The sequence below is a fragment of the Venturia canescens genome, chromosome 1, assembly GCF_019457755.1.
Source record: "Venturia canescens isolate UGA chromosome 1, ASM1945775v1, whole genome shotgun sequence".
NCBI lineage: Eukaryota > Metazoa > Arthropoda > Insecta > Hymenoptera > Ichneumonidae > Venturia > Venturia canescens.
This window is the reverse complement of record NC_057421.1, coordinates 32601700-32625224: the sequence shown is the minus strand read 5'-3', so window position 1 is coordinate 32625224 and position 23525 is coordinate 32601700. Positions and strand designations below refer to the sequence as shown.

The 23525-nt window shown below is 35.7% G+C and overlaps 1 protein-coding gene across 2 annotated transcripts in view; it reads right to left on the bottom strand.

Annotated features, from left to right (window-relative positions):
* Nucleotides 1-3647: 3647 nt before the first annotated feature.
* LOC122419518 (adenylate cyclase type 6) overlaps nt 3648-23525 on the bottom strand; it is a 106744-nt gene continuing 86866 nt past the window's right edge. Inside the window, exons 17-25 of one of the 2 annotated variants that reach the window (XM_043434161.1) lie at nt 23055-23174; nt 21682-22059; nt 21342-21561; nt 19625-19879; nt 7381-7659; nt 6989-7126; nt 6776-6859; nt 5664-5817; nt 3648-5290 (exon numbers count right to left, since the gene is read on the bottom strand). In XM_043434161.1, the coding sequence (XP_043290096.1) occupies nt 5146-5290; nt 5664-5817; nt 6776-6859; nt 6989-7126; nt 7381-7659; nt 19625-19879; nt 21342-21561; nt 21682-22059; nt 23055-23174 (1773 nt within the window). In that variant the 3' untranslated portion in view covers nt 3648-5145. Of the gene's footprint in view, nt 5291-5663; nt 5818-6775; nt 6860-6988; nt 7127-7380; nt 7660-13764; nt 19880-21341; nt 21562-21681; nt 22060-23054; nt 23175-23525 lie in introns of those variants that run through there. The other variant, XM_043434151.1, reaches the window with a different exon arrangement.

Below are 23525 nucleotides of genomic sequence, written 5' to 3'. Positions count from 1 at the left end.
ATGTTTTTATGAACCTACGGATGTGAATAAATTATCTGATGATTTAGAAACTGGGTGACACATTTTTTTTCCCCTTTCAATCTTTGTACTTTTAGAGTAAATTCTCGCGATGTGAAGAGAAAAAAAAACAGAGCAGTAGATTATTTATTCCCGTCGACATCGAATCTCAATTCGTCTCTTTCAATTGTTTGAAAAAATCTAGGTTGAACACATTTTGATTGCAGTCATTTGGAATGTATTGAAGTGATTCGATTACAAGATACATTGGAAACCTTTTAAAAAAAAATGAGTTTGACCGGGCACGTCGGTTCCAATGAAAAACAAGCGAGACTCATTTGTATGCGAAACTTTGCTACGATAGCCCTGAGGTTTTTTGTCCAAGCTATAAAAATTCAAATTTCACCGAGTTGGAGAACTCTTTCGTCTGCGTAAAAGTGACTTTCTAATTAATGAAAATATTGGCAAAAGAAGACCCGAGCCAGAGTGGTTTTATAAAATTTTCGATTTTTCTATCGTCTTCATGGTTGCTGCGCTGTTACCACTGTTCATTTGAAATAACTCTATATAGCTTAGGATTGGATAAATTCCTCACTAATTGTTATAACGCCGGGGACATTGAAAAATTCACGGGAGGCGAATAAGAAATGTGGGAAAGTCGTACGGACCGGTTGGCTTTTACTTTTCATTCGTTCACCTCGGAAGTATTCTACTCTGTGCAACTCTCGATTGCGGAATATATATCTATACATCTGTTTGCTGTACGTGCTTGCAGAATGTCACGTGAAACTGCAGCACGAGTAAAAGTCCGGAAAGGATGTTACGAAGGTTAACAATTAAACTTGATGCTCGTGCGAATATATGCCGATTGGATTTTTGCATCGAGACTGAATTTGTAAGATGATCGCATTATTAATAATATCAGTGAAAGTGCGATCTGCAATTTTGTTCGCCGTATGCACTGTAAAAATATTTTGTATCGTCATGAAATCATTGTTCTAAGGATGACAATAAATTGGTCAACTCGAGCCTTGACACGGTTCGTAAAATCCTCCATGTGACACGAATGTCAATGAAGACAGGCGCACATTTGGCCTTTCTAGAGCTATATACGATTGTAGCATTACTAACAAAACGGTTCAATCGACGTGAACTTGGACGCACGCTTCTGCGTGTTACGCCCTTCCAATTCGTCATTTTCGACACTTGTGCTAAGCTGTTTCAATCCGCAGTTGAAAACTGCCGGTGAGAAAGCCGTTTGATGTACTGCAGAGAAAGGGAGATGGAAAGAGAGAAAATAACCTAGCGGGGGGTCAATCAACCATCACGTATCATCATTTCTTGGGATGAGAAAATTTGCGATGCGGTAAATGTCGATTGGACTTTCTTGAGTGAGTCAAAATAACGCTGCAAACAGGATATTCGCAAATTGTCCAGTGATTTATCGAAACCATTCATAAATCAAAAGATAGCATGACACATTTCATAATTCATTCAAATTTCAAAATGCATTCAAAGATCTCGAATGTTGGTGTTTTTTTCTTTGACCGAGAATGAAAAATGGCAATTTTATGTGCTAGTGCTGCGAAGCTCATCCAGTTCTGGCAATAAAAATATATGTCGCAAGTGTATTTTCACGATTTATTTTTCAACGTTTGACCGTGATTTTTCGGAAAAAATGATAATCAGAATGTTAAATTGCTCAGTATAGATGCTCGGATGACAGAGGAGATACGAAGTTCAATTAAATGACACAACTTCCGGGCGTGGAGAGCGAGAATAAATTGAAGTATAATTATGAAAGTAAATAATGGAGGGATAACAATAAAGTAAAGTACACTGTCAATAAAATCCTCCAGCAAATGTGTCAATGTTGCACGAGAGTACGTACGGAGAGAATTTTCTGCGAAAAATAATTATGTTTTTGTATATTAATAACGAGGAAGCATCACACAACTGCCAATGAGAATATTTACCTCCATGCAGACTCGGCAGACTCTTGATGTCGAGTATTAAAAAGAAAGAAAAGTTAGAAGTGCTCATTGCGGATTCGTAGCATTTTTTACATTCATTATTTCAACTACTTCGATGTTCAGTCGCATTTTCTAGAAGTATTTTTCGTGTCTTCATTGAGGTATCCGTCCGATAAAATTCTTTCCAATGGTCGTTTCCTGTTCGTTCGATCGATGCACAAGAAGATTTGGACGATTGCCCTTTTATTTTGGCAAATGACTCCGTTAGATTTGAGTCTGTTTTAATTCCCATTTTATGGTGCATATGCGATAAAAATTTTCGGGCTGAGGAAACGAATTGCGAAGAGTCGTCGATATAACATTTTTATTATAACTAATGAATATACAAAATTTTCTGCACTGCAGAATAACCATTGTATAATGAAAAAATATAAATTTTTATATAACTACGAATTTTAGAATTCTCAGCCAATTCTGACGCACACCAGACGTAAAAAGTCTTAGAACGGGCAGAGAATTTATGTGAATTCGAACATGGTTCCTTCGGCTGGGGGCAATGTGTGTCACGTCTGAATTAAGATAATCTATGCGAGTGACGTAGATTTTGCACGAGCAAACGGCATCCTGAACAAAAACACGACTTTTAGTGTGAACGAAATAAATTTAACATTCAAGAAAGGACCAAACTCGGAATCGTGTTTTTGAAACAAAGGCCACAGGATGCATATAGTGAATCGGCACTAGAAAGGTATCTGGATTGCCTTTTGAAGATATGTTGGTACTAATGAGATATTTTGATCCTGAAAGTTTCCAATCTATATCTAATTCGGTTTTTGAATAAGTCGAGAAAATAAAAAAAATTGAATTTTTTTTTTTTAACAACAGTTGAATTGATTGAAATAAAAATTGGACATGTGAAGGAATATAAAGGCCATACTCGGGAAATAGAATAGACGATAATCTTCATAATAACCGTTATAGAACGGCTATTTTTTTCAAAATTATTACTTTTTCTTTATGATAGCATTCTGGAACAAGCTCAAAACTATCTTTTTTACATTTTCATTTTACATTTTAAGGTAGCTTCTGCACGAAACGATTTTCTTGAGAAAGTCTTTAAATTTACACAGAGTTTCAATAGATAGTCGACTGACTCGCATATCAAATTTTAAAGGGTTCGTCTTATTTGTTATTTAGATAAACGTGTTTAAATGTGAAAAAAAGTTATAGGGACTATGTGTAAAAAATCGTTTACCTTTCCATTTAATGAATGAGTGCCTCTTACGAAGTTCATGAAAAAGTACACTATAATAATGAAGTATATAATGGAGGTTTGGAAAAAAATTCGAAACGATTATCTTACTAGTAATAAATACATGTTACGTTAAAGATTGAAAGAAATTGGTAAAATGAGCACTCGTAACATTGCATTTGTCTATTTCGACATTTTTTTTCTTCTTGGCTTGGGCCATTCCTGTCACAGCTTTCTGACTTTTTTTTAACACTTTTTTCTTGATCCATTTTCCTTTATGTTTTCTTGTTTTCCCTTTGCGCTCTCTAAAGCGATTTTTTACATAAAAACCAAAAGTATTTTAACCGGGGACGAATAAACCTTCGGGTTCAATCAGTGATGGATCTCCATTTAATTAATGGCTTGTAATTTCATTCGCCAAAAAATAAGTTGGAAAAATTTATTCACAATTATAAATTTATAACTCTGACATTTATTTAGAGTGAAAATATCTTTTAACTAGGTAGTAAAAATCGATTCAATTTAGACACCCGTAAAATACGATCCTACAGGTATGATCTACCTTAAAAGATGATCCAAATAACTTTCTGGGGCCGATTTACTGTGCTTATCACCCTATGCTCTTTTTTAGTATTTTTTATATCTACACGATTGGAATAATCGCGACAAAATTTACAATTTTCAGATTGCTCCTTTAACACCTGGCGCTCTGCGCATACCATCGTTCGAAGACTTTCCATGAAAGTGCGTTCCAGTGGTTTTATCACTCTTTCTCTTATAATTGTCGAGCGTAACTATAAAGGCTATTCAACAATAATCAACAGTATTTCCATCTCAATTGCCAAGAATTAGTCAGGTTTTGAAATATCCCGAATACCTAATAACGTAATTCCTTTATATCCACTTTTTAACATTTCATATCAAAGTTCAAAATACTGAATTTAGGAAGCAGTGGTCGGATATGTAATAATTTTTTTCAAAATCAGTCCATCGCGATAAAACGCATTGCTTGTTTTTGACCGGGACGAGCGATTGGGAATTGATTTGTTATATTCATTGATCAAGAACCAGAGACCACATCAACCATTAAGTTTGTCTTCGACAAAAATGAAAGGACTATAACATTCAAGATGGAAGTCAATGATTTAACTGAGGTAATTTCCAATAAAACGCTTCTCGGGAATGGAAAAAGTATTAAAATAATCAATAAGTTACTTATTCTCAAAGGGAGGAATGAAATTTCTATTGCTCGTGAAATGAGCATTGAACTTATAATTTTCGATGGAACGTTTTCCTTCAAGATTTTGATTATCACTGTAATGACCGAGGTTTCCAAATTTCTCAACTAAATTTTTTCAACAATATTTTTTTCGCCAAGTACTCATTTCATTAAGTTCATGTAAATATGGAACAACAATGCGAATTGGAATTGTCTCTTGGAAATATATTACTTCATCTCATGAAGACTATTTAACAATTACATTGTGCATTAGTTGTTTGATGTGATTTAGCTACTATATTTAGATAGAAAGTGGAAATAACCATATTCCATTTGTTTTGGATTATTTAAAAAAAAAAAAAAAAAAAAAAAAAAAACATGAACTACATTGCGAATTGCGTGTTTCGGAGTTATGACCGACTCAGTTGCAACCTCACAGTGCTTTACAATATCATTGTGCCATTACATTTTTTCACCGCAAGGCAAATCCAATGATGCATTATCACCTTACGCAAACTACAAGACAATCATTTGATCAAAAAAATCTTGACGTCTAACGAATGTTCGAACGTGACGTAACAATTTCATTGGTATAAACAGGTTTTAATCGCTCTCTATTGACTCTCGTGTTTGCATTGCTACAAAATCATACCTCGTTTGATGTTCGTGTTGGAAAAATGATAATGATATGAGGACTTTAATCTCTAAGTATTACAGATTTCCGTGAAATCTCCGTTGCGTGAATCGTTCCGAGAATTTCCCGATTTAGATTCCGACCTCGATATCTCGCAGTCATCTGAATCTTCGATTTGTTCAGTGCTGTTGGACCAACTAGAAATTTCGATTATCCTGTAACAAATGAAATTCAATTTTTATTGATAATGAGATCAAGAATAAGCGGTTTAGCTGGGAGAACGATTCACAATTAAGCTGAATAAATTATTAATCTTTTTTTCAATATCGCAGTGCTTTTTTAGTTTGTTTCTTTCTGTATTATGATTCGCCACAAAAGTGATCATTTAGTGTAGAAACTTCGACTACGTTTGTGAAAGAAGGTTTGAAAATGAATATTCGTCTCAAATTTTTTGAAGATCGAAATTCTTTCTTATAATTATACACTAAGCACGTCAAAGATATCGATGAGCAGATCACCGGAGATCGACGAAATTATTTACTGTTCTGCGATTTTGCAATACAATAGATATCCCAAAATCTGACTTACGTGATTAGTAATAAAACAGCAATTTGTGTGGCAAAGGTAAGCCAGTAAATGGCACCCGGTGTTGAATATGTGGCATTGTAGAGTCGAGAATAGAGAACTCCGCTGAACAGAGGTACTGCATTATCACACACAGATAAAACAGCGAATACTTTTCCTGGAAAGTATAAAATTGATTTAGGGGAAATATCAGTGTAAAAAAAAGAGCTTGGGCGCAAAAGATCTTCTGTATGGTCCAGGGATAGCAGACTAATCGGCAAGAACTTGTTTTATATTAATATTTAAGTTACATCATTCAACTTTATTCTCTCAAAACTTTAAACGCGTTTTTCTCGAAACCATGTTTTTTTACCTGGTTGACAGCATAACTGTCAAATTTTGTCCAATCGACTTCATTCAAAAAGGATTCTCTTTAGAAAACTTATTGCTATTGTCGCATTGTAGAGTTTTTTTTTAATGTTTATTTTTTTTTTATTAACAATTTATTGCAAAATTTTTAATAAAATTCGATTTGTTTTTAAATGGCCGCTATTTTTTTTCTGATTAAAATTTTCAAATTTCCTACGATGCTGCGATAGCTATACTATCACAATTTAATAATCTTTTTGGATTTTTTATTTTAAATGCTAGCTGTGTCACTTATGCTGTCAACCGTCGGGGAGTTTTTTTGAGACACCATTTTGTGATCGCTCCTCTACTTAATAAAATGTACTAAAAATTGAAAAAAAAAATCCTTGTATACTTTATTACTTGAATATAATTAACACACAAAATTTCAAATAGATTGATCGAGCCGTTTAAAAAAAAAAATCCCAAAAAAAACCTCACTTTTCAGCCTATCACACTAATATTTTCCTTTCATGAAATTCGTAGTGTTCGAAAAATTTAAATATAATCAAGAAAAATGAATCTTTGTATTTGCCAAAAAAGCAATGATTTTTTCAAGTAGAATGTGAAACGTAAAGCGGATCTTACTGAATTTTTTTGAGAACAGGGTTCAAGATGTTTCCAAACTCATACGTTCATTGCATACATTAGAGACAACTTTGGGGGCTCTTAGGAAAAAAAACGTTTTGACTCGTACATTATAAATAAATCGTATGAGAAAAATTTACCTCTTTCTTCGATGGGCACCACTTTGGAAGTCATTGATCTAAGAACCGGGGCAACAACCGGTCCCAAAGCTGCTACGCTTGCACCTGAAACAAGAGTTTTGTGTATGCTGTTGGTATTTTGGCGGGAAGCTGGGCATAGATTACATGTCAGTCGTCGCAAGTAAATGGTAAGTTTGGGATGACAAAATTTGAAATTACATTTTTGTAACTCACCAATGTAAAAAAAGTTGTCTTGCGCAGCTGTGGCGAAAAAAATTCTACCAATTGCATGTGAAAGTGCACCAACGACTACGATGAAAGTGTCTCTCATCCCCAAGAGTCTGCTCATTAATGAAGTACCAACGAGCATTGCTAGAAAATAAAAAGAAAAACGCCGATGAGTTGTTGAAATTTTTTAAATCGAAAAAAAAACGATAATTCTACACCATCGATGGTGTTGCTTTTCTCATTTTTTGTAGTAAAAGAATTTATGCTTGAAAAACCATTAAAAAATTGTATTATTGGGATTTGTAATTTGATTTTAAACTCAAAGATGACCAATAATTTAAGTCACCTCTTGAACTGATATAAAAATTGTTCGATACTGTAAAAAGCTTCGAACTTACCGAAAACAAATAACGTGGATTGAAACGTTCGAAATTTACTGAAGGTCGTCACGTCCCAATTGAATATACGTTGAGTATACAAGTAACTCATGGGTTTTTCATCCCTTTGAAAAGTATACAATGCCATTGCAATGAATAAAATCCAAAGATGAAGATGTCTGTTATTGGGCCTCGATTTCGTGAGGGTTTTATAAGTTGCCTTGATGTGTTCTATGTCAAAGAAATCGGTAAAAACGTTTACGCCCCTGAGGGATTTCTGACGACGATTCGTTTGCCATTCCAATGCAAAAAACGTGTAGATTATAGCAAAGATTAAGAGTGACGTGTTGATGGTAAACATGATCGTGTAGGAAGAGTTGAAAACATCGGTGAAGAGATACGACCCCAGTGCTATGCCTGTGGTATAACAGAGAAAGAAACAAAGATAACTCAAAAGTGAATTGTCATTCGAAACCGAATGTTGAGTCACGAAATTTTTGCGAGTATTCAAAAATCCGTTAGAAAATGCTCGATCTTGGAAAGGTTTTATTGAATCCAACGTTAGTTTCGTTTTCAATGCAACGAGCGATTGAATGCAACACAAAAATGCATTATTCGACGTCATTTTTTCTCACCTATGGGCATCGTACTCAGATAAACGACGTCTAATATAGCGACCCTCAGTGTTCTCTGAGACACCGAGGAAACGTCTGAGATGTAAGCGAAACAGCTAGCAAAAATAGCAACGTCACCACCCAGCATTCCCATTGGCAAACTCGCCGTATAAATTATCATGTAGACGTCCCAATCCATCATCACCGAATTGACAATCACCATCCCCGAATATACGACCTTGCCGCACAGACCAATCAGTAGCGGCAATTTTCGTCCACGTCGATCGCTCCAATTACCAAACCACAGAGCTAATATAATAGGGACTATGTGTCCTGCGATGTTGTTCCATTGCAGGAACGTCGAGACTGTTAACTGGTACAAAAAAAATGCTTTTATTAAGACTTTTACAAGTTTTATTCATTCAATCATCCGGTCTTGTCGGTGCAACCATTTTTCTGCTTTAGTTCAATTTCGTCAACTTACCTGCACTTCTTTCTTGAGGGTTTCGTTCATACTGACATTCCTGCAATATTCTTCGGGAAGTCCGTGATTCACGCGACAAGATTTGTGGACGAAAAAGGCTTGCTCGACAACCGAAGTTGTCATGTAAGCCATCATGTACATCCACATCGTTGGCTCCACACTTATCAATCTCAACCATCCTAAATATTTTTCACAGTAACTTCGCGATGATGGAATCGTCAATACTCCGAGCTGAAAGCAAAGTGATATTTTCGTTCATTTTTCACATTCGAATGTGTTTTTCACGACTGCCTATTATATTATGATTAATATTATGATTTTTAGCACAATCTTTTTTTTTTTCTTAACAGTTCATAAATGAGTTTTGGATATTCGGAGCCACGACGTCGTGATCGATCATTTTTTATAGAAATGCATGGATCCAAAGATACATTCCGATCAATTTTCTCTTTGAAACTCAAACATTTTTGGGCTAATGATTTTTTTTTTCAACAAAAGAAAAAGAGAAAAAAAAGAAGAAATACATTTTTATGGAGTTGAAAAAATATTCACTGGATTAAAACTCTTCAAATTCATTGTTGCCTCATTTCTCTACTTCAAAAGAAAAGGAAAAAAAAATATTTCGATTGCATTCCAGTGATGTAATGGTCCACGCAACGTCGTATTTGTTGTTTTGAATTTCAAAGTTGTGGTGATTTGACGCGTGTCTCGAGGACAGAAATCGAATGCTGTGTATGTTAGAATGAATCTCGATGCTTGATATAAACTTTTGACCCACGCCCAGCTGATTTTTGGAGTGAACTAGATAAGCGCGTATCAGTTGATGCAACTCTTTCACCCAGTTTGAGGTCGCGTCTTAAATGAAGTGCATAAGTTTACATGGATCCATGGTTTTCTGTCATGATATTCGATCACAAAGCACAATATTAACTAAAAAAAAATGTTGGCGTTTCATTCGACTTCAAGAAGTAATCAAATTAATCATTTTTTCAGATAATTAGATTGCTGAAAAATGAGTGAACAGAAAATTGTAACGTTTGTAATAATAAAACGGCCAGTTATCAAGTCCATCCAAAAGTTCTCAAACATTCACTCGTAATCGATATGAAACTGGCGAACTTCCTGAACGCTTTAAGACTTACCTCACCATCCGAAGATCCACGATTCATTACAATATTATTTTGGAGTAACGAAACGACGAGAGGTGTTGAGAGAGAAACGAAGTCTGTCGAGTGCGTTTGGATATCGTATAGAAGAAATTGGCGAGTAGAGCAGACCAAAGTGGAGAATGTTACCGCTCGTATGTTTTTAATGTATCTCGTTTCTTGCCCGTAAGCAATTTATTTTGTAAACTGCATGCGAAAACTGTCTTGAGATTGCATCAAGACTTTTCCGTTACTGCACGAAACATCGGCTAGTACAATTAGACTTCCTTATCACTTTATGTCATTAGCGTTGTGGTCAAGACCCCCGACCTATCGCAGTTAAAATAGTACACCCGTGTTAAAAAAAATGGATAACACGAGAAATCAGAATTAAAGTTAACAAGTAAAAAATGTAAAATAAGGAAAATATCTGTTTTAAATATTATTTCAGCGAGTTATTTATGGATCGATTGTTTGAAAAAAAAGAAAATGTCGAAAATCATTTGAGAAGTCAATCAACATTTAAGGGGCTACCTTAATTAGAATTTTCAAATAATCGATTTTTTTTTATTGCATTATTCGAAAGTATACATATTTAAAAGTATCATAGTAAAATTTTATAAAGATCTGAGCAGTCCAAGTGTACTTTTGAGCGACGTTTACTTGGCTACCTGGGTACCGTGTATCTACCTTTGTTTGAACGCATTCTTCTCAAAATTACGTTTTTTTCAATTTTAGTCTTTATGACTATAGCTGTAGCGCATATCATACGAATTTTGAAATTTTGAGTAGAAATATTTTTATGTTTTGCAAAAAACGATGAAAAAAACGTGCTTTTTCGTAGTATTTGGAAGAATGGCCTCCATTTTGCTACTTTTGAAAAAATTAAAAATCGTATGATATGCGCTATAGCCATTTATCTATTGGATCTGAAACCACTTTTTTCCCCATCATCCATTCCAGAAATTTTTTCAACAGTGCACACCCATCTTTTTTTTGGACCTGTCTTCTTTCCCATTTTTCAGAAAACTGAATAAAATAAATATAAAAAAAAAATTTGGTGTATCTTAAGAGGATATTTTTTAGGCCTAACACTTTTTATATCCATATTAATCATCTATACGGGTCAACAAAATTCAGGAAAATAATCTTTTTTTTGTCTGTCTAATTTGGATGGCCCTCTGAATGATTAAATTTTAAGTTAACCATTAAAATTGAAAAATGAAATCGCGCATACGGGACGGCATTCAAATTCGTTCTAAAAACGAGCGAGCAATCAATGTTTTTAATGAGATCATGGCCACTATTTAAAAATCTGCAGAAAAATCTGATATTTTACACAGCATAGAAAAATGTTCGAAAATGACGGTAAAAAAAATTGAGGGGAGGTTACCGAACATTTAAGCAAGAAAATAAGTATTAAAAATTGGACATCGTAGTGGCAGTAAATGGATCGTGATTTTTCAATCAAATTTAAGGGATCGTAAATGTTGGAAAAAAAAAAATTAAATCATATCCGTATTCGTTGAACATTTATCTTGTTAATGGCGTTATAAAAATATCAGGTCATCGAAACTTTAAGAATGAAATCATAAATTAACTACGATTATCGCTCACGATGAGTCGTTGAATACTAGAGGTTCAGTACGACATCGGCAACACCGCTCTATCAGCTGTTTATATATATGTGTATATCGACGTATATCGTGTTTAGTTGTGACGTGCTTACATTAGTGTATCGGTACTGTACAGGCGTGTATACTTTCTCGGTATAATTAATAGAAAAATGTTTTTTGTTCATATTCATACAAATATTGTGATAACAAAAATATTTGTAATCACAAATAATGACGTAACCTCAAATTCAAATAAATTGTTGGTTATGTGTATCAAGTCATATGTGAGTGACAAGCCATCAGTTTACCGTTGGCAAGGTAGATATATCTCTCCACCAACAACAAAGTTGCCAAATCAAAAAGTTAACTAGTCAAATTTTTACTAATAATGATATTTTTTTTTATATAATTGATAATTACAACGGACTAATTGATTAGGTATGTTAATTTTTAAATCTATAAATTTTGAGAGAATATAACAGCACCAATCCCTTATCATGATAAAAAATTCAGTTGTTCAACGCTCGTGTGGTGGGCATGATCTCATTAATCTGTCTTGCATTTGTCACGAAGTTATACAATTTATATAAGATATATTGAGATAGGAAAAGCCTTATCGTGCGCGAGCGTTATGCTTACTCGTGATAACGATTAATGATTTCGGAACAATTCTATCACGAGTTGACAGAATTTATGTAATATATTTTCAAATACGTACAAATACGAAAGAGATTATTTTCAAGGCACCTTCGCTAATATCGTCTGAAGATCATCATACATAAAACAGAAATGGCATAAGTCATGGCCAGAAAAATTTATTGGATTTCTGTCACTGTGATTTTTGTCAAAATGATTGCGACCCGGAAATACAGAAATAGAGATCCATACTCCGATTTATTCGGTTAAACACGAAATACATCATGTCAATCGTATATTTTGCAGTGATATTGACCTATGAATTTTTAAATATGCATAACAATCGCTTTTCGCCACTATTGATTCTACTGATGAATATCTCCGAATGTCCAAGATCGATAGACATTTTGAAATTAATTGTTATAAACTTGTTCGATCCATTTATACTTTCGAAAATTTTCATTGCTAAATTCTGAGCTAATACTTTACAGTATTCATATTTTTCCTTAATTCAGAAACTACTTTCGGTTTTTTTTTTTTATTGTATGAACAACATAATTATAAAGAACAACAGGAAAAACGATTCCTTTCAATTTACTTTTTCCATTGATATTCGAGTGGGGTTAAGTGTAAAAATATTCGAAAACGTTGGCCCCAAGGCTCTGAAGGATTAATCGAATCATTTTTTACATGCCTTCGATCGTTTCATACATGATTTATGGAAACATTACATCAAAAAAGTGAAAATAAATGCAAAAAAAAATTTGGAAAATGTTAACACGAAACAATCGATTTAAATCACCCGGTCTTTTGGGTTGACGCAATAGGGCTGAGCACGTGTTAGCCGAAAATGCTCATACTTACAATACAACGCCGCTATCTCTAATTCGTCCCAGTAAGACACTTTGATTGAACCGACCGTCCGAGGAAAGCACATGTTGTTATTGATTTCACTCTATATTCTCGGATCAATTTAAACTTTTATATCACCGAGATACGAACTCTAAATATTTTTAAAAATAAGAAATCACGTTGCACGCGGACCACGTAGACGATACGTATATTCATAACCTCTTTTGTTACACAATGGTTTTCATGACGATAGGACGGTGCGTTTTACATGCCTGTATACGGGGCACTATTTGAGCAGATTCATTGATAAAAATGTTCATTGAATTTGTACTTGAAATATCTTGAAATACCGTGCAACCTTCCGAAGCATGGAATTAGTTTTGGAAATAGTAATTTTCCCTATGGCACCAGAGCGATTTTATTATCATTGTATTGGAAAGTTTGTGTTATGAAATATTGGTACTCCGGTTAATCTTAAAATGAATAAACCACGTGCTACTCTGAGGAATTCACGATCACGATTGAAGTGTAAACCAGAATAAAGGACTGGAACACGTGAAGATTATTCCGAGTTACCTTACGAGGCACGCATGGAGATTGATTTTTACGCGTTTCGTGCTGCTACCGCGCAGCTTTATCGACCTTTTCGGAGCAACTACATACAGACTATCTAGAGCGCGCACTTTCGAACTGGTTTCTGGCGAGTTCCGAGTCTAGAAAAGTGAACAGCAAGAGATACTCGTCAGCTCACCTGTTTCCTGCAGCTGCCAGATGCATTTATTGTTCGGATGGTATAGCCAGACGCGCGCACCCTTTCATTCGAATCGGTTGGACGAATAAAATCAACGAATTCATTGAAAAAAATCCTAGCAAATTATTTTTCAAATGATGAATAACAAAAATCATTTTTCAAATACTGGAGATTCATGAACGAATCGATGAATCTCTATTAGGAACTTACAAAAATAGTGGTTTTCGAGCATGAAATAATCAGAGATTCAATGACGATTAACAATACGACCAAGTATATTTGACAGGAGAATAAATCGAATGTTCAATCAGTTTTGTAAGAAATGTATTTCATATTATTCAATGAGAAAATGATTTACCAGAATCGCATTCATATGTGTAATTCAAAAGCAGGTAAATGTTACATTCGATGCAGGGATTCTTAGTCTTCTTAGGCCATTTCGAGCATGACCATCAAATACTCTCATCGTTACCATTTCCTTTGCGTAACATGCCGTCGACAAATGGGATTCGGAATTAGCTATCATAAAATATACTAATTCATCAATAAAACATCGTGTCCTGTTTCGTTTATATGCATTTAGTGTTGTTCTAAATATTGACTATCAACCGGAATCCCTGATTCTCGAAAAATCGTCTCAAGATCGTGGCTTTCACGTGTACTAAAATTAGGCCCCAACTCTTTCAATCTCGCAACGGTTCGCTTTAATTTTATTCATTTTTTTTTATCTATCTCTTTTTTGACGTTTCTTCTCTTGACACGGATCTTATTTTATGCACGATTAATATTTCATTTGGCGTTTATAATGCTTTTAAATTTACGTGTATCCAACGTAACAGAACTACTTCCTCCAATTTTTGTGTCCATATACTTCTTCACGTGTCGAAAATTACTTTCTGACACTTATTGCAACCAAAAATAGTTCTAAAATTTTCTACAATTTCAGTAACAGTCAATTCTCGTTTTATATGTACGAGAGTAAGTCGAAGAGACATGTGCCGACAATGAATTATACGGAAAAATATTAGAAAAGGAATCATTGCCAAATTTTCTTTTTCAATTCAAAGTGTTTCCTCATTTCCGAATGAAACGAATGTTTACAAACGAAGTAAGATCTTAATTATTAATTTTTTTCTTATGAAGCCTTTCGAGTTGATTGCATTTACACTGAAATTGATGGAAAAAAAACGATGAATATGAGATTAAAAAATGAAGTCTTCTTCGATCGGTATTAATATTTTGAAGGAATTGAATGGGATTTCATTTTTGACGTTCCCAAGTATCAGCAGAAGATGAAAAGGTGCTCACATATGGAGTTATAGCCGTCAGCAATAAAATACCTTTTCATACGTGGAGATTGTAATTTTTCTTAATTATTATCCGAATTAATTTAACTGCTATTAGCATTGTTACTACTATCATTATAACAACAATTCATTCTTCCTTTTTCGTATAATAAATTTACATTTCATTTAGTATCACATATTCGTAATTTTTCAATTTGACAGACACGGGCTTCTGGGCCTGCCAGTTACACATCCAAATAATACTAACGGTACAGCACTATTCGTAATTATTTAATTTATGTTACGGAAGTACAGTGTACAATTGAAAGTGTCCGCATACGATCAGCACTCGTCCTTTTGACCATTCATTTTATCACTTACTTACTATGATTACCAAGCAATATTTATTTCATTTTATTTCTTATTTTGCATCGCAAACTATACTCAGAGTCAATAATTTATTTCCATTATAATTATTTTTATAATACACATTCATATGCGTTTAAGTTCACAGATATTGTAACAATAGTACATTTCATAGTATTTCGATATCATCTGTCTATACTTGCGGAGATATCTTCATGACAGCCACGGATGAACTTTTTTCACGTTCGTTTGCGGTTGAAATATTTTAGTTGCATTAAAAATGAACATTCCAAACGTCGCTTCCTTCCCCTTTGAAATCCTTTTCTATCATACACCACTAATTTTCCTCGTGGTCCCCTTCAACAAAACTTTTATTTTTTACACAGTTTCGTTGTATTATGCTCCGTTTTTTTTTCAGGCTCGTTCAATCCTGTGCATTTTTGTTAGTTGTCTTTCTATTCTTTCGTGCTCATTAGTGACTAGAACATATCCAAGTACGTAGACCAAGAATCGTGATTATTTTTCACTTTTTGGAAAATATCCATTGGGGCAGAAGTATGAAAAATATGTGGGATTATTTCCTGTAGAAATTTTCCAGAATGTTACGAACAGTATGAAACTCAATTTGAACATTATATTAATAAATCTCAAATTAAGTACGGGCCATTTCTATTGTTTTGTTTCGCCGAAGCTAGTGCACGTTTTCTGAAAAGCTTTCATGCGAATCCAAACGAAAATCGATCCACTATCCTTATCTGACATGAAGTCCAACGACATGCTCGAATTTTAAATCATTATTCGGGTAAAGTATTTATTTTGGGGAAAAACGTACACGCTATCGAATTTGAAAAAATCTTTGAGCTTAATGACTTGACTGGACACTATTTCTTGCATTGTTCGTTCCCCCTGTTTCGTGCGGTGTTGTACTCGAGACTAGTCGATTTTCCACCGTTTTGGCTCTAAGTTTTTTTAGTCGATACAACATAGTCACAAATGATGTTGGATTTCGGTTTGGTACAGTGAAACGTAAGGTTGCTTCTTCACTCCTTTGAAGAGATTTTATTTATCCATTTGATTTAAAAATAAATGAGTGAATTATTAATTAATTGATGGTATTTGGCGTTAGGAAGATGAAAGTTCTTTTCTGCTATTGCAGCAGTTTTCTTCCTTACCATCAACAGTAAAAGTCGTTTAACTAAATGGACGTAATGGTTCTTATCAGCTGCTAAAAACTTTCGTCTCTGACTGAGATACAATAGAGCCGAGTGAGTGAAATAGAAAAAATAAACGTACATTACTATCTCGCCCACTCTCTTTAGTATATGAAATTAAAAATAATCAATGTTCGTTAGTTTACTTCATGGTTTAAATCCTCCACATGAATTTCTCTGCGTTATTTCGACTTTCAATAAATACTTATTCAACAACGTACATTCTTTGTTTTTACTTTAATCGTTCGAAAAATCACGAATTAATCATGTGACGGTCGAGTGTTTATATTTGCAATAATAAAAAAATAATATTCGAACTATTATTAAGGTTGTAGAAAGGAAAAATTATTTATCGTAGAAAATTCTGAGGAGTTGGGGATTACGGAAATTCATCATTCTGTTATGCGCTCGAATTGGTCGAATTGTTCTCGAAAATGGGTTCAATCATTATTCTTTAACTCCATTCCAGATGGAAATCTTTTTCGAGAAAGTTTTTTGAAAATTCCAATATTTTTTTGCTTGCATTTAAAATTTAAAACTCCCCCGAGAAGTACGCTCTGAACGTTTTTTTCATCACAGAATGAATGACGATGAAAAAGATCATGGCAACGTGATAATAAATATATAATTAATCAGGGAAAGCGAAAGGAAAAAATTTTGCCATTTGCCAATCTACATTAATTAAATACGAAATTACGATGAAGGCAAAGACGATGTACGTGGCGATAAAGTTGGCAGTAAGAAGAAATTTTTTGACTCTTTTATGTTTATTCGTCACGTGTTCGACCGAACTCATGAGTACACGATAAAATCCGTTTTCTTTTCCTTTTTTATTCATCTTTTTATAACAAAGTTTAAAAATGCCTTACCTGATAAGGGACCTTGGATATCATGAGCAGGTAACGATAAAAGTTTTTATTTGAGGTATCTAAATCGAAAAACTAATGAGAACCTCATGAAACAAACTCAACGTATAATGAGTGCGCGGTATTAAGACGAGGAATGCAGATATCGGGGAGTAACGTTAGGGTTGTTGTGGGGTCAGAACGAAACGATATCACTGAAATGAAATTTTTTTGTCACCGTTCATAATCCCTGTCTAATCAATCTGTCAAATTTCAAAACGATCCACAGTACAGTTACCTAGAAAAAAAAATCGCAAAGTTTCACTATTCAGTGTGCTCATCACATTATGTTTATGGGAATGTTCCGAACATTTTTCAGTATATTTATATATATCTGCCGAGAAAACGATGCTACGGAGTTGAAAAAACAGGTACTGTTAAATAGAATATCGGACTAACTTTTGGTGCCTTGAAAATAATCATTCACAGTGCCAATTTAGAGTTATTAGTGATTATAATTGCGAATTTTTCCAAAAATTGAGCACATAAAATGGTAAAGCTTTCGGAATCATGGCAACAATGTAAACGGCACAAGCGCTCCCTACCTTAGCGACATTTTTTTTCCGGACCGATGTTCGTACGGTCGAGATCGAGGTTAGGAACGGAGCGCGTATGTGATAGACTAGCTGTGCGACACTGCTGCCAACCTAATCATATTATCATGGCTCATTATTTACGTTGTTGCCAGTTCATCTTGCAATAATTGATCTCTAACAAATTATCGAAAATAATGCCATAAACTAATAGAAATAATTCTTGTAACCATTACAGTAAGCCCCCGATTTTTTACCACCTGGGGAGAGGACTGATAAAAAATCAGGGCTCAGTTCGGAGGTGTAGCTTGAGACGTCATGGAGAGGTGCGAATAATTGGGAGCATGCGCATAGCTGGCATAGCGGAAAGGCTGCGTGGATGAAGAAAACATGAACTAACCTAACATTTTAGAAATAAGAAGGCTCAACGCACAGGAATTTCATTGTTGAGTGTTTCCAGAATTGAAATTTTTTGGTGTAATAATAAACTTTTTTTCCCCCTTTGCGGAAACGTTGTTATTCGGGTCGATGTTTTCACCCGTTTTTTGCACTGCGACACGGATGGAGGTTATATGTATACGTATGTAATGTACAAAACCGCGCGTGTACCGGCGTGTTGGATAACGGTATAAGCGACGCCCAGAGGTTTTACTGTATTTTGTCAAAAATGCATATTTTTTTAAACTGATGTGAATTTTTTTCCTCGAAACATTACATCAAATACGACGATAATTGAACGATAAACAGTTGGTAATAATTTACCGATTCCGTGCATAAGCAAAGGGCGCCCCCCTCCCCTCGCGCTTTACCCCCGACCCCACAACAACCTTAAAAAAATTGTTTTTATTACTCAGTTTTCTCCGATCACCAATGGTTCAATGCTTCAAATGATTCAGAGCTCACTGTTAACTGTCAATTATTTTTTCAGCAAACAATCATACTCTAAATTTGCGGGCTTTGATCTACATAAAATCTGAATTGAAAAAATTACACGTATGACACATGACTACTTAACGAGAAACTCTTTTGTTTCATTTTGCTTCGTTTCACCACAAACGGACAACTCAAACTCAATAATCAGATCGATGGCGTGTTTCGGCACACTTATTTCGTCGTCCTCACATCAAACGTCAACACGAAGCGATAAATTTTCTCTACACTATACAGTTACAGTCGCTCTTGCGTTATACGAGCAATTCTCCATCATATCGAACATAATTTCATCATCGCGCGAGCCCAAGTTCGTAAACTCTTTCGTTCCCTTGACTCCGAGAGCTGTGGCTTTTCACCCTTGCTTCAATAAAGTCGTAACGATTATAATGCCCTTCATCGAGCTATGAGTGTCACATCAACCGAAAAAATAAAACAATTCTGTTGATCTTAATCCTACTTTTCTGACTCGAACAAATAAACTCATTCCGAAATTTGTTCCACGAGTCGGTTCATCGAATCGTAATTATCATAAATATGGCTTTCATTATTTCCAAATCGTTACAGTATCAGGCAGGATTTTTCGTGCAAAGCGATTTTCCTTGTTATCTTCGTTTCAGCCTATTTCTGGGTCGATTTCCCAGGCTGAATATAAAGTTCAGCGTGGTGTATACCGCGGGGTCGTTTAGCTCTCGATAGAACTCTTATGAGTCAGTCAAAAGGGTAGGCCGTTACTCGGTGATATTGGTTTTTCCGGTGGATCAGTATTGTTGTTTACTCTTGGCGTATTGACGTTATTTGCAGAGGTTTCAGTGGGTCTAGGGCCATCGAGAAAATACGTAACCATACTTCCCTTACCCTTGACCTGTATGGTGCCGCGGCAAGTAAGAGGAAAGCCTTTCAGTGATAAAATGTCGTAAACTTCTTGAGTAACTTGAATGCCGTCGAGAACCCCCGTCGAGTCCATTCTCGATGCAACGTTTACAGCGTTTCCCCATATGTCGTATTGTGGCTTTCTTGCACCAATTACACCCGCAACTACGGGGCCTATGTTTATACCGATGCGCATTCGGAAATTATTGAAACTGTGCTCGTTCACGTAGGCCAGCTGCTCTCGAATTCTTAGCGCATAATCCGCCATCGCTGTAACGTGCTTGAAGTCCTTTACGTCGCGAGTATTTTTCGTTAATCCTGTAATAATAAAATGATTTTTTTTCTTATGGATTGAAGTTTCTATGAACACGTGAATTATTTTTAGCAACTACGAAGATTTCAATTGTTATTAATGGCTGAACGTTTCCGGAAAGTGAAGGCTCCATGTATGATCGGATGATTATCATTTGTGGAATGGTGCAGAGTATAATTATCGCGGTTCTGACAACAATCGATATTTCGAAGCAACATCCCAACAACTTTTCACCAATCACAATATAGGATAATATGGGGCAAAACGGACACAGTGTCCATTTTGCCCCATAAAGTTGAATTCCGGGGCAAAATGGACTTTCCCGAAACTGAAATTTTCTAAAATAATGCATAAAATTTTTTTTTCGGTTCCAAATCATGTCCTGACCATAAATCATGGTGAATTGTTGAATTCCACGGTGAGATCCGCAAAAAATTCAAGTTTCAGAGCAAAATAGATCTCAAACTATTTTCTCACTATCTATTCCCTTTTTGACTTATTTTTAAAAACCACAATAGTAATCATATTACGAATAAGGAAAAAAAGGTTTTTTTATTCATTTTTTACAAAAATCGCACTCATAGCTGATATCTTCGTCTTCAACACTTGTACACAAGGTATGTGCCCATTGTTTGCATGTTACACATAGTAAATCCAATCTTCAGAGGACAACGAATAGAACCCTTCGCAAAAAATGCAAAAAACGTCTTCAAAAGACGAGGACTTGGCTGTCTTGGTGAGCTTTTTTCTGTCTGCTAAACTGCTACATTTCGAAAAATTTCGATATTTCGATTTTTGTGCCTCTTGGAGGCTGTGTCCGTTGTGCCCCGGAAAATTTTTTTGAAGAAATTCCGGAAACTAGGGCCATGAATCAATGGTGGGACTCCGATATAGTGCGAATACCAAATATACCCCAGCACGATGGACCCAAAGTTGATTTTTTGCATTCCTCAAAAACATGACAGAAATGGGATATAAGATTTGACTCGTTTCTTTTCATTTACATCCAAGGAATGGAGCCTGAGCGGTCCCATTTCTTTTTCCATATTACCGAGTTGACATTCTGTTCGGGAACAGTCGCTTAGAACGGCTGTATTTCGAAAAATGTCGGTTTTTCGATTTTTATGCCTCTAAGGGGCTGTGTCCGTTTTGGCCCGAAATTTTTTTTTTTACAAAATTCGGAAAACGAGGACTGGGCATCAATTTTGGGACTCAAAAATAGTTGAAAGACCATATGCTCATCAATGAAACTTGCTTAAATCCTTAACTGTCCATTTTGCCCCACATTATACCCTATATAAAGTCGGAGCTTAAGGTCGTCCGCGAGAGAATAAAGTTATACCCCCGGGTCGACTCGATCAATCAACGTCAAGTTGGAATCGTGCTCTGCTGCATTCTACTCGTTCTAAATTCGGCTCGATCGTTTGCTACAGTAAGAAGCACAAAATGCTAGTCTATCAAACCAACCTGAAGCAGCCATGTACGTCGAACCTGTGCTCTTTATCTTTTCGATATAACGGAAGCCTTCTTCTCCTAGTAACTCGTCAAAATCTGCGATTATTTCGTTTAGTAGTCTCAAACATTCAACGCCCTCATTGTTTGCCTCAAGCTCGACGTAGAATTCGGAGAAATTTGGTATCGAGGCAAACATTATGCACACGTAGTCGCACTGCTCGTGATAGAGTTCCTGCAGGACAAATTCGTTCGAAAATTGCATTTAAAGCTTTTCAAAGTTCACCGAAATAGTAGTGATCGCAGACAAGGTTGAAAAACTATGGTATCCTAATTGATTATTATCTTTGCTCACATCAGAACTAACAGTCGATAGGAAATGAGCGGCCACGTGCTCAGGAAGTATATTCGCGAGAAGTTTCTGATTGTAGGCCTTGAGGTGTTCCATTTCTTCTTTTTCTTCGGTAGCTTGAAGCTTCCACAAAAAATCGAGTCTGTAAGTCGCCTCGGTGTGCTGCGAGTGGGCGACCAAACACGCCATGAAAAAGACAACGAGTACACCGGCCAACCATCTACAAGCCGGATCAATGTCATTCTCGTCGAGTGCCTGGTATATGGTCACAGCTAAGTAGCACGCGACCACGATACTCAGCACAGCGACCTTGAAGACCGATGTTAAGATCTGATAGACTGCACAGGTCACCATTACCAGCATCACTAGAACCGGAAACAGCTGGAAGAAGGAACACAATTAACACTAGTCGGAACCTCCGTAATTGAGAATCCGTTAAATATTTGGGTCAACAATTAGTAGAATGTAGAAATCTGAGTGATTGAACGATGAGACTACTGAGAATGCTGCAAATGAGTTTGCTGAAGCGAAGATTCCATCTCTAACTTTCTCTGTGGTTCTGACATTCCTATTAATGCCCCATCAGATCTTTTTTTCCATTCGCAAACGAGATTGTAGTTATCTTAAGTTTTTACTACAATGTCACCTGTGCTAGGGTCATTTGGAAACTGGAAAGGCTTTCAGAAGTCTATAGAGAATCTAAAGAGTCTCAATAAAAATGACGTTCCAATCAAAGTTTTAATGCGCCCATAAATCGTGCAGTTAAATTATGACTCGTCCACGCCTGGCGACGTGCTATTCTGCTTCATTCGGAAAACTCTGAAAACAGCCGGGCGGCCTCGTCAAAGTTCTTTTATGTAAATCTAATTGTTACTACTGCGGTGAATATTCTTACTACGAATCCGTTCAATAAAAATGAATTACATTTGCCCTGGGAGTCCTATTATTTTTTTCAATATTGCCCGAAATTGATAGCGAACGATGGAAAGTATAAAAACTCGGAGGACACGGGCAATCCAAGCGATTATTCTGTCCGTTGAATCGCAATTGAACCCATCCGACAACACTTTTATTTGCGCAAGGAAATCTTGCATAATCGTGAAGTTGCCCTCAAAGAAACTCTCATTACGTTTTTAAAGGGATCTGCAAAAAGTGCGCTCGAAATGATTAGCTTGTTCACACCACAAACTTTTCCTTGTGTCGAAGGAGAGTTCAAGTTTGAAATCATCGAACGCTCTTTAGTAACTTTTATCATTGCAAAGCAGATATGAATGGGGATCTTCTGCAGAACGCTTGTTTCGGTATGCCCTTTGATAGCAGTCACATTCGAGGAAACTCACGCTGGTATCGAAATGGTACATCTGCAGGGTACTCACGTCCGCGAAGAGGGTGTAATAGCATGGTCCATCGGATGCTGGAATGCTCTGAATCATCACCGTCGAATTGTCGTGCCACTTTGTGCTGTTGCTGCAGGATTCGCTGCTGTCCAACGTCAGCTATACAAAATAGTTACACGCAATTGTCAATCGGAACTTTTTATTCTCTCCGACTCTCCGTAAATTCAAGGTTTGTGAAACACGTCGATCGAAATTTAAGTGAACCATGAAATCGTGTAAATCCTGAACCTATTTCAAGAGTGCGGCATACAAGCTCACCATATTTTTCCATACTTTTTTCTATTAAGGAGGGGAAATTATGGTACGAGACTCATTTCATTATAGACAAAATGTATTCGGAGAAAATTTTCAATACACAAGAAAACAATCGTATCAGAACAAATCCTGGTGAACGAACAATAATGAGCATGCTTAACGCAAATTAATAAAAAGTTTTCATAGAAATTCCTG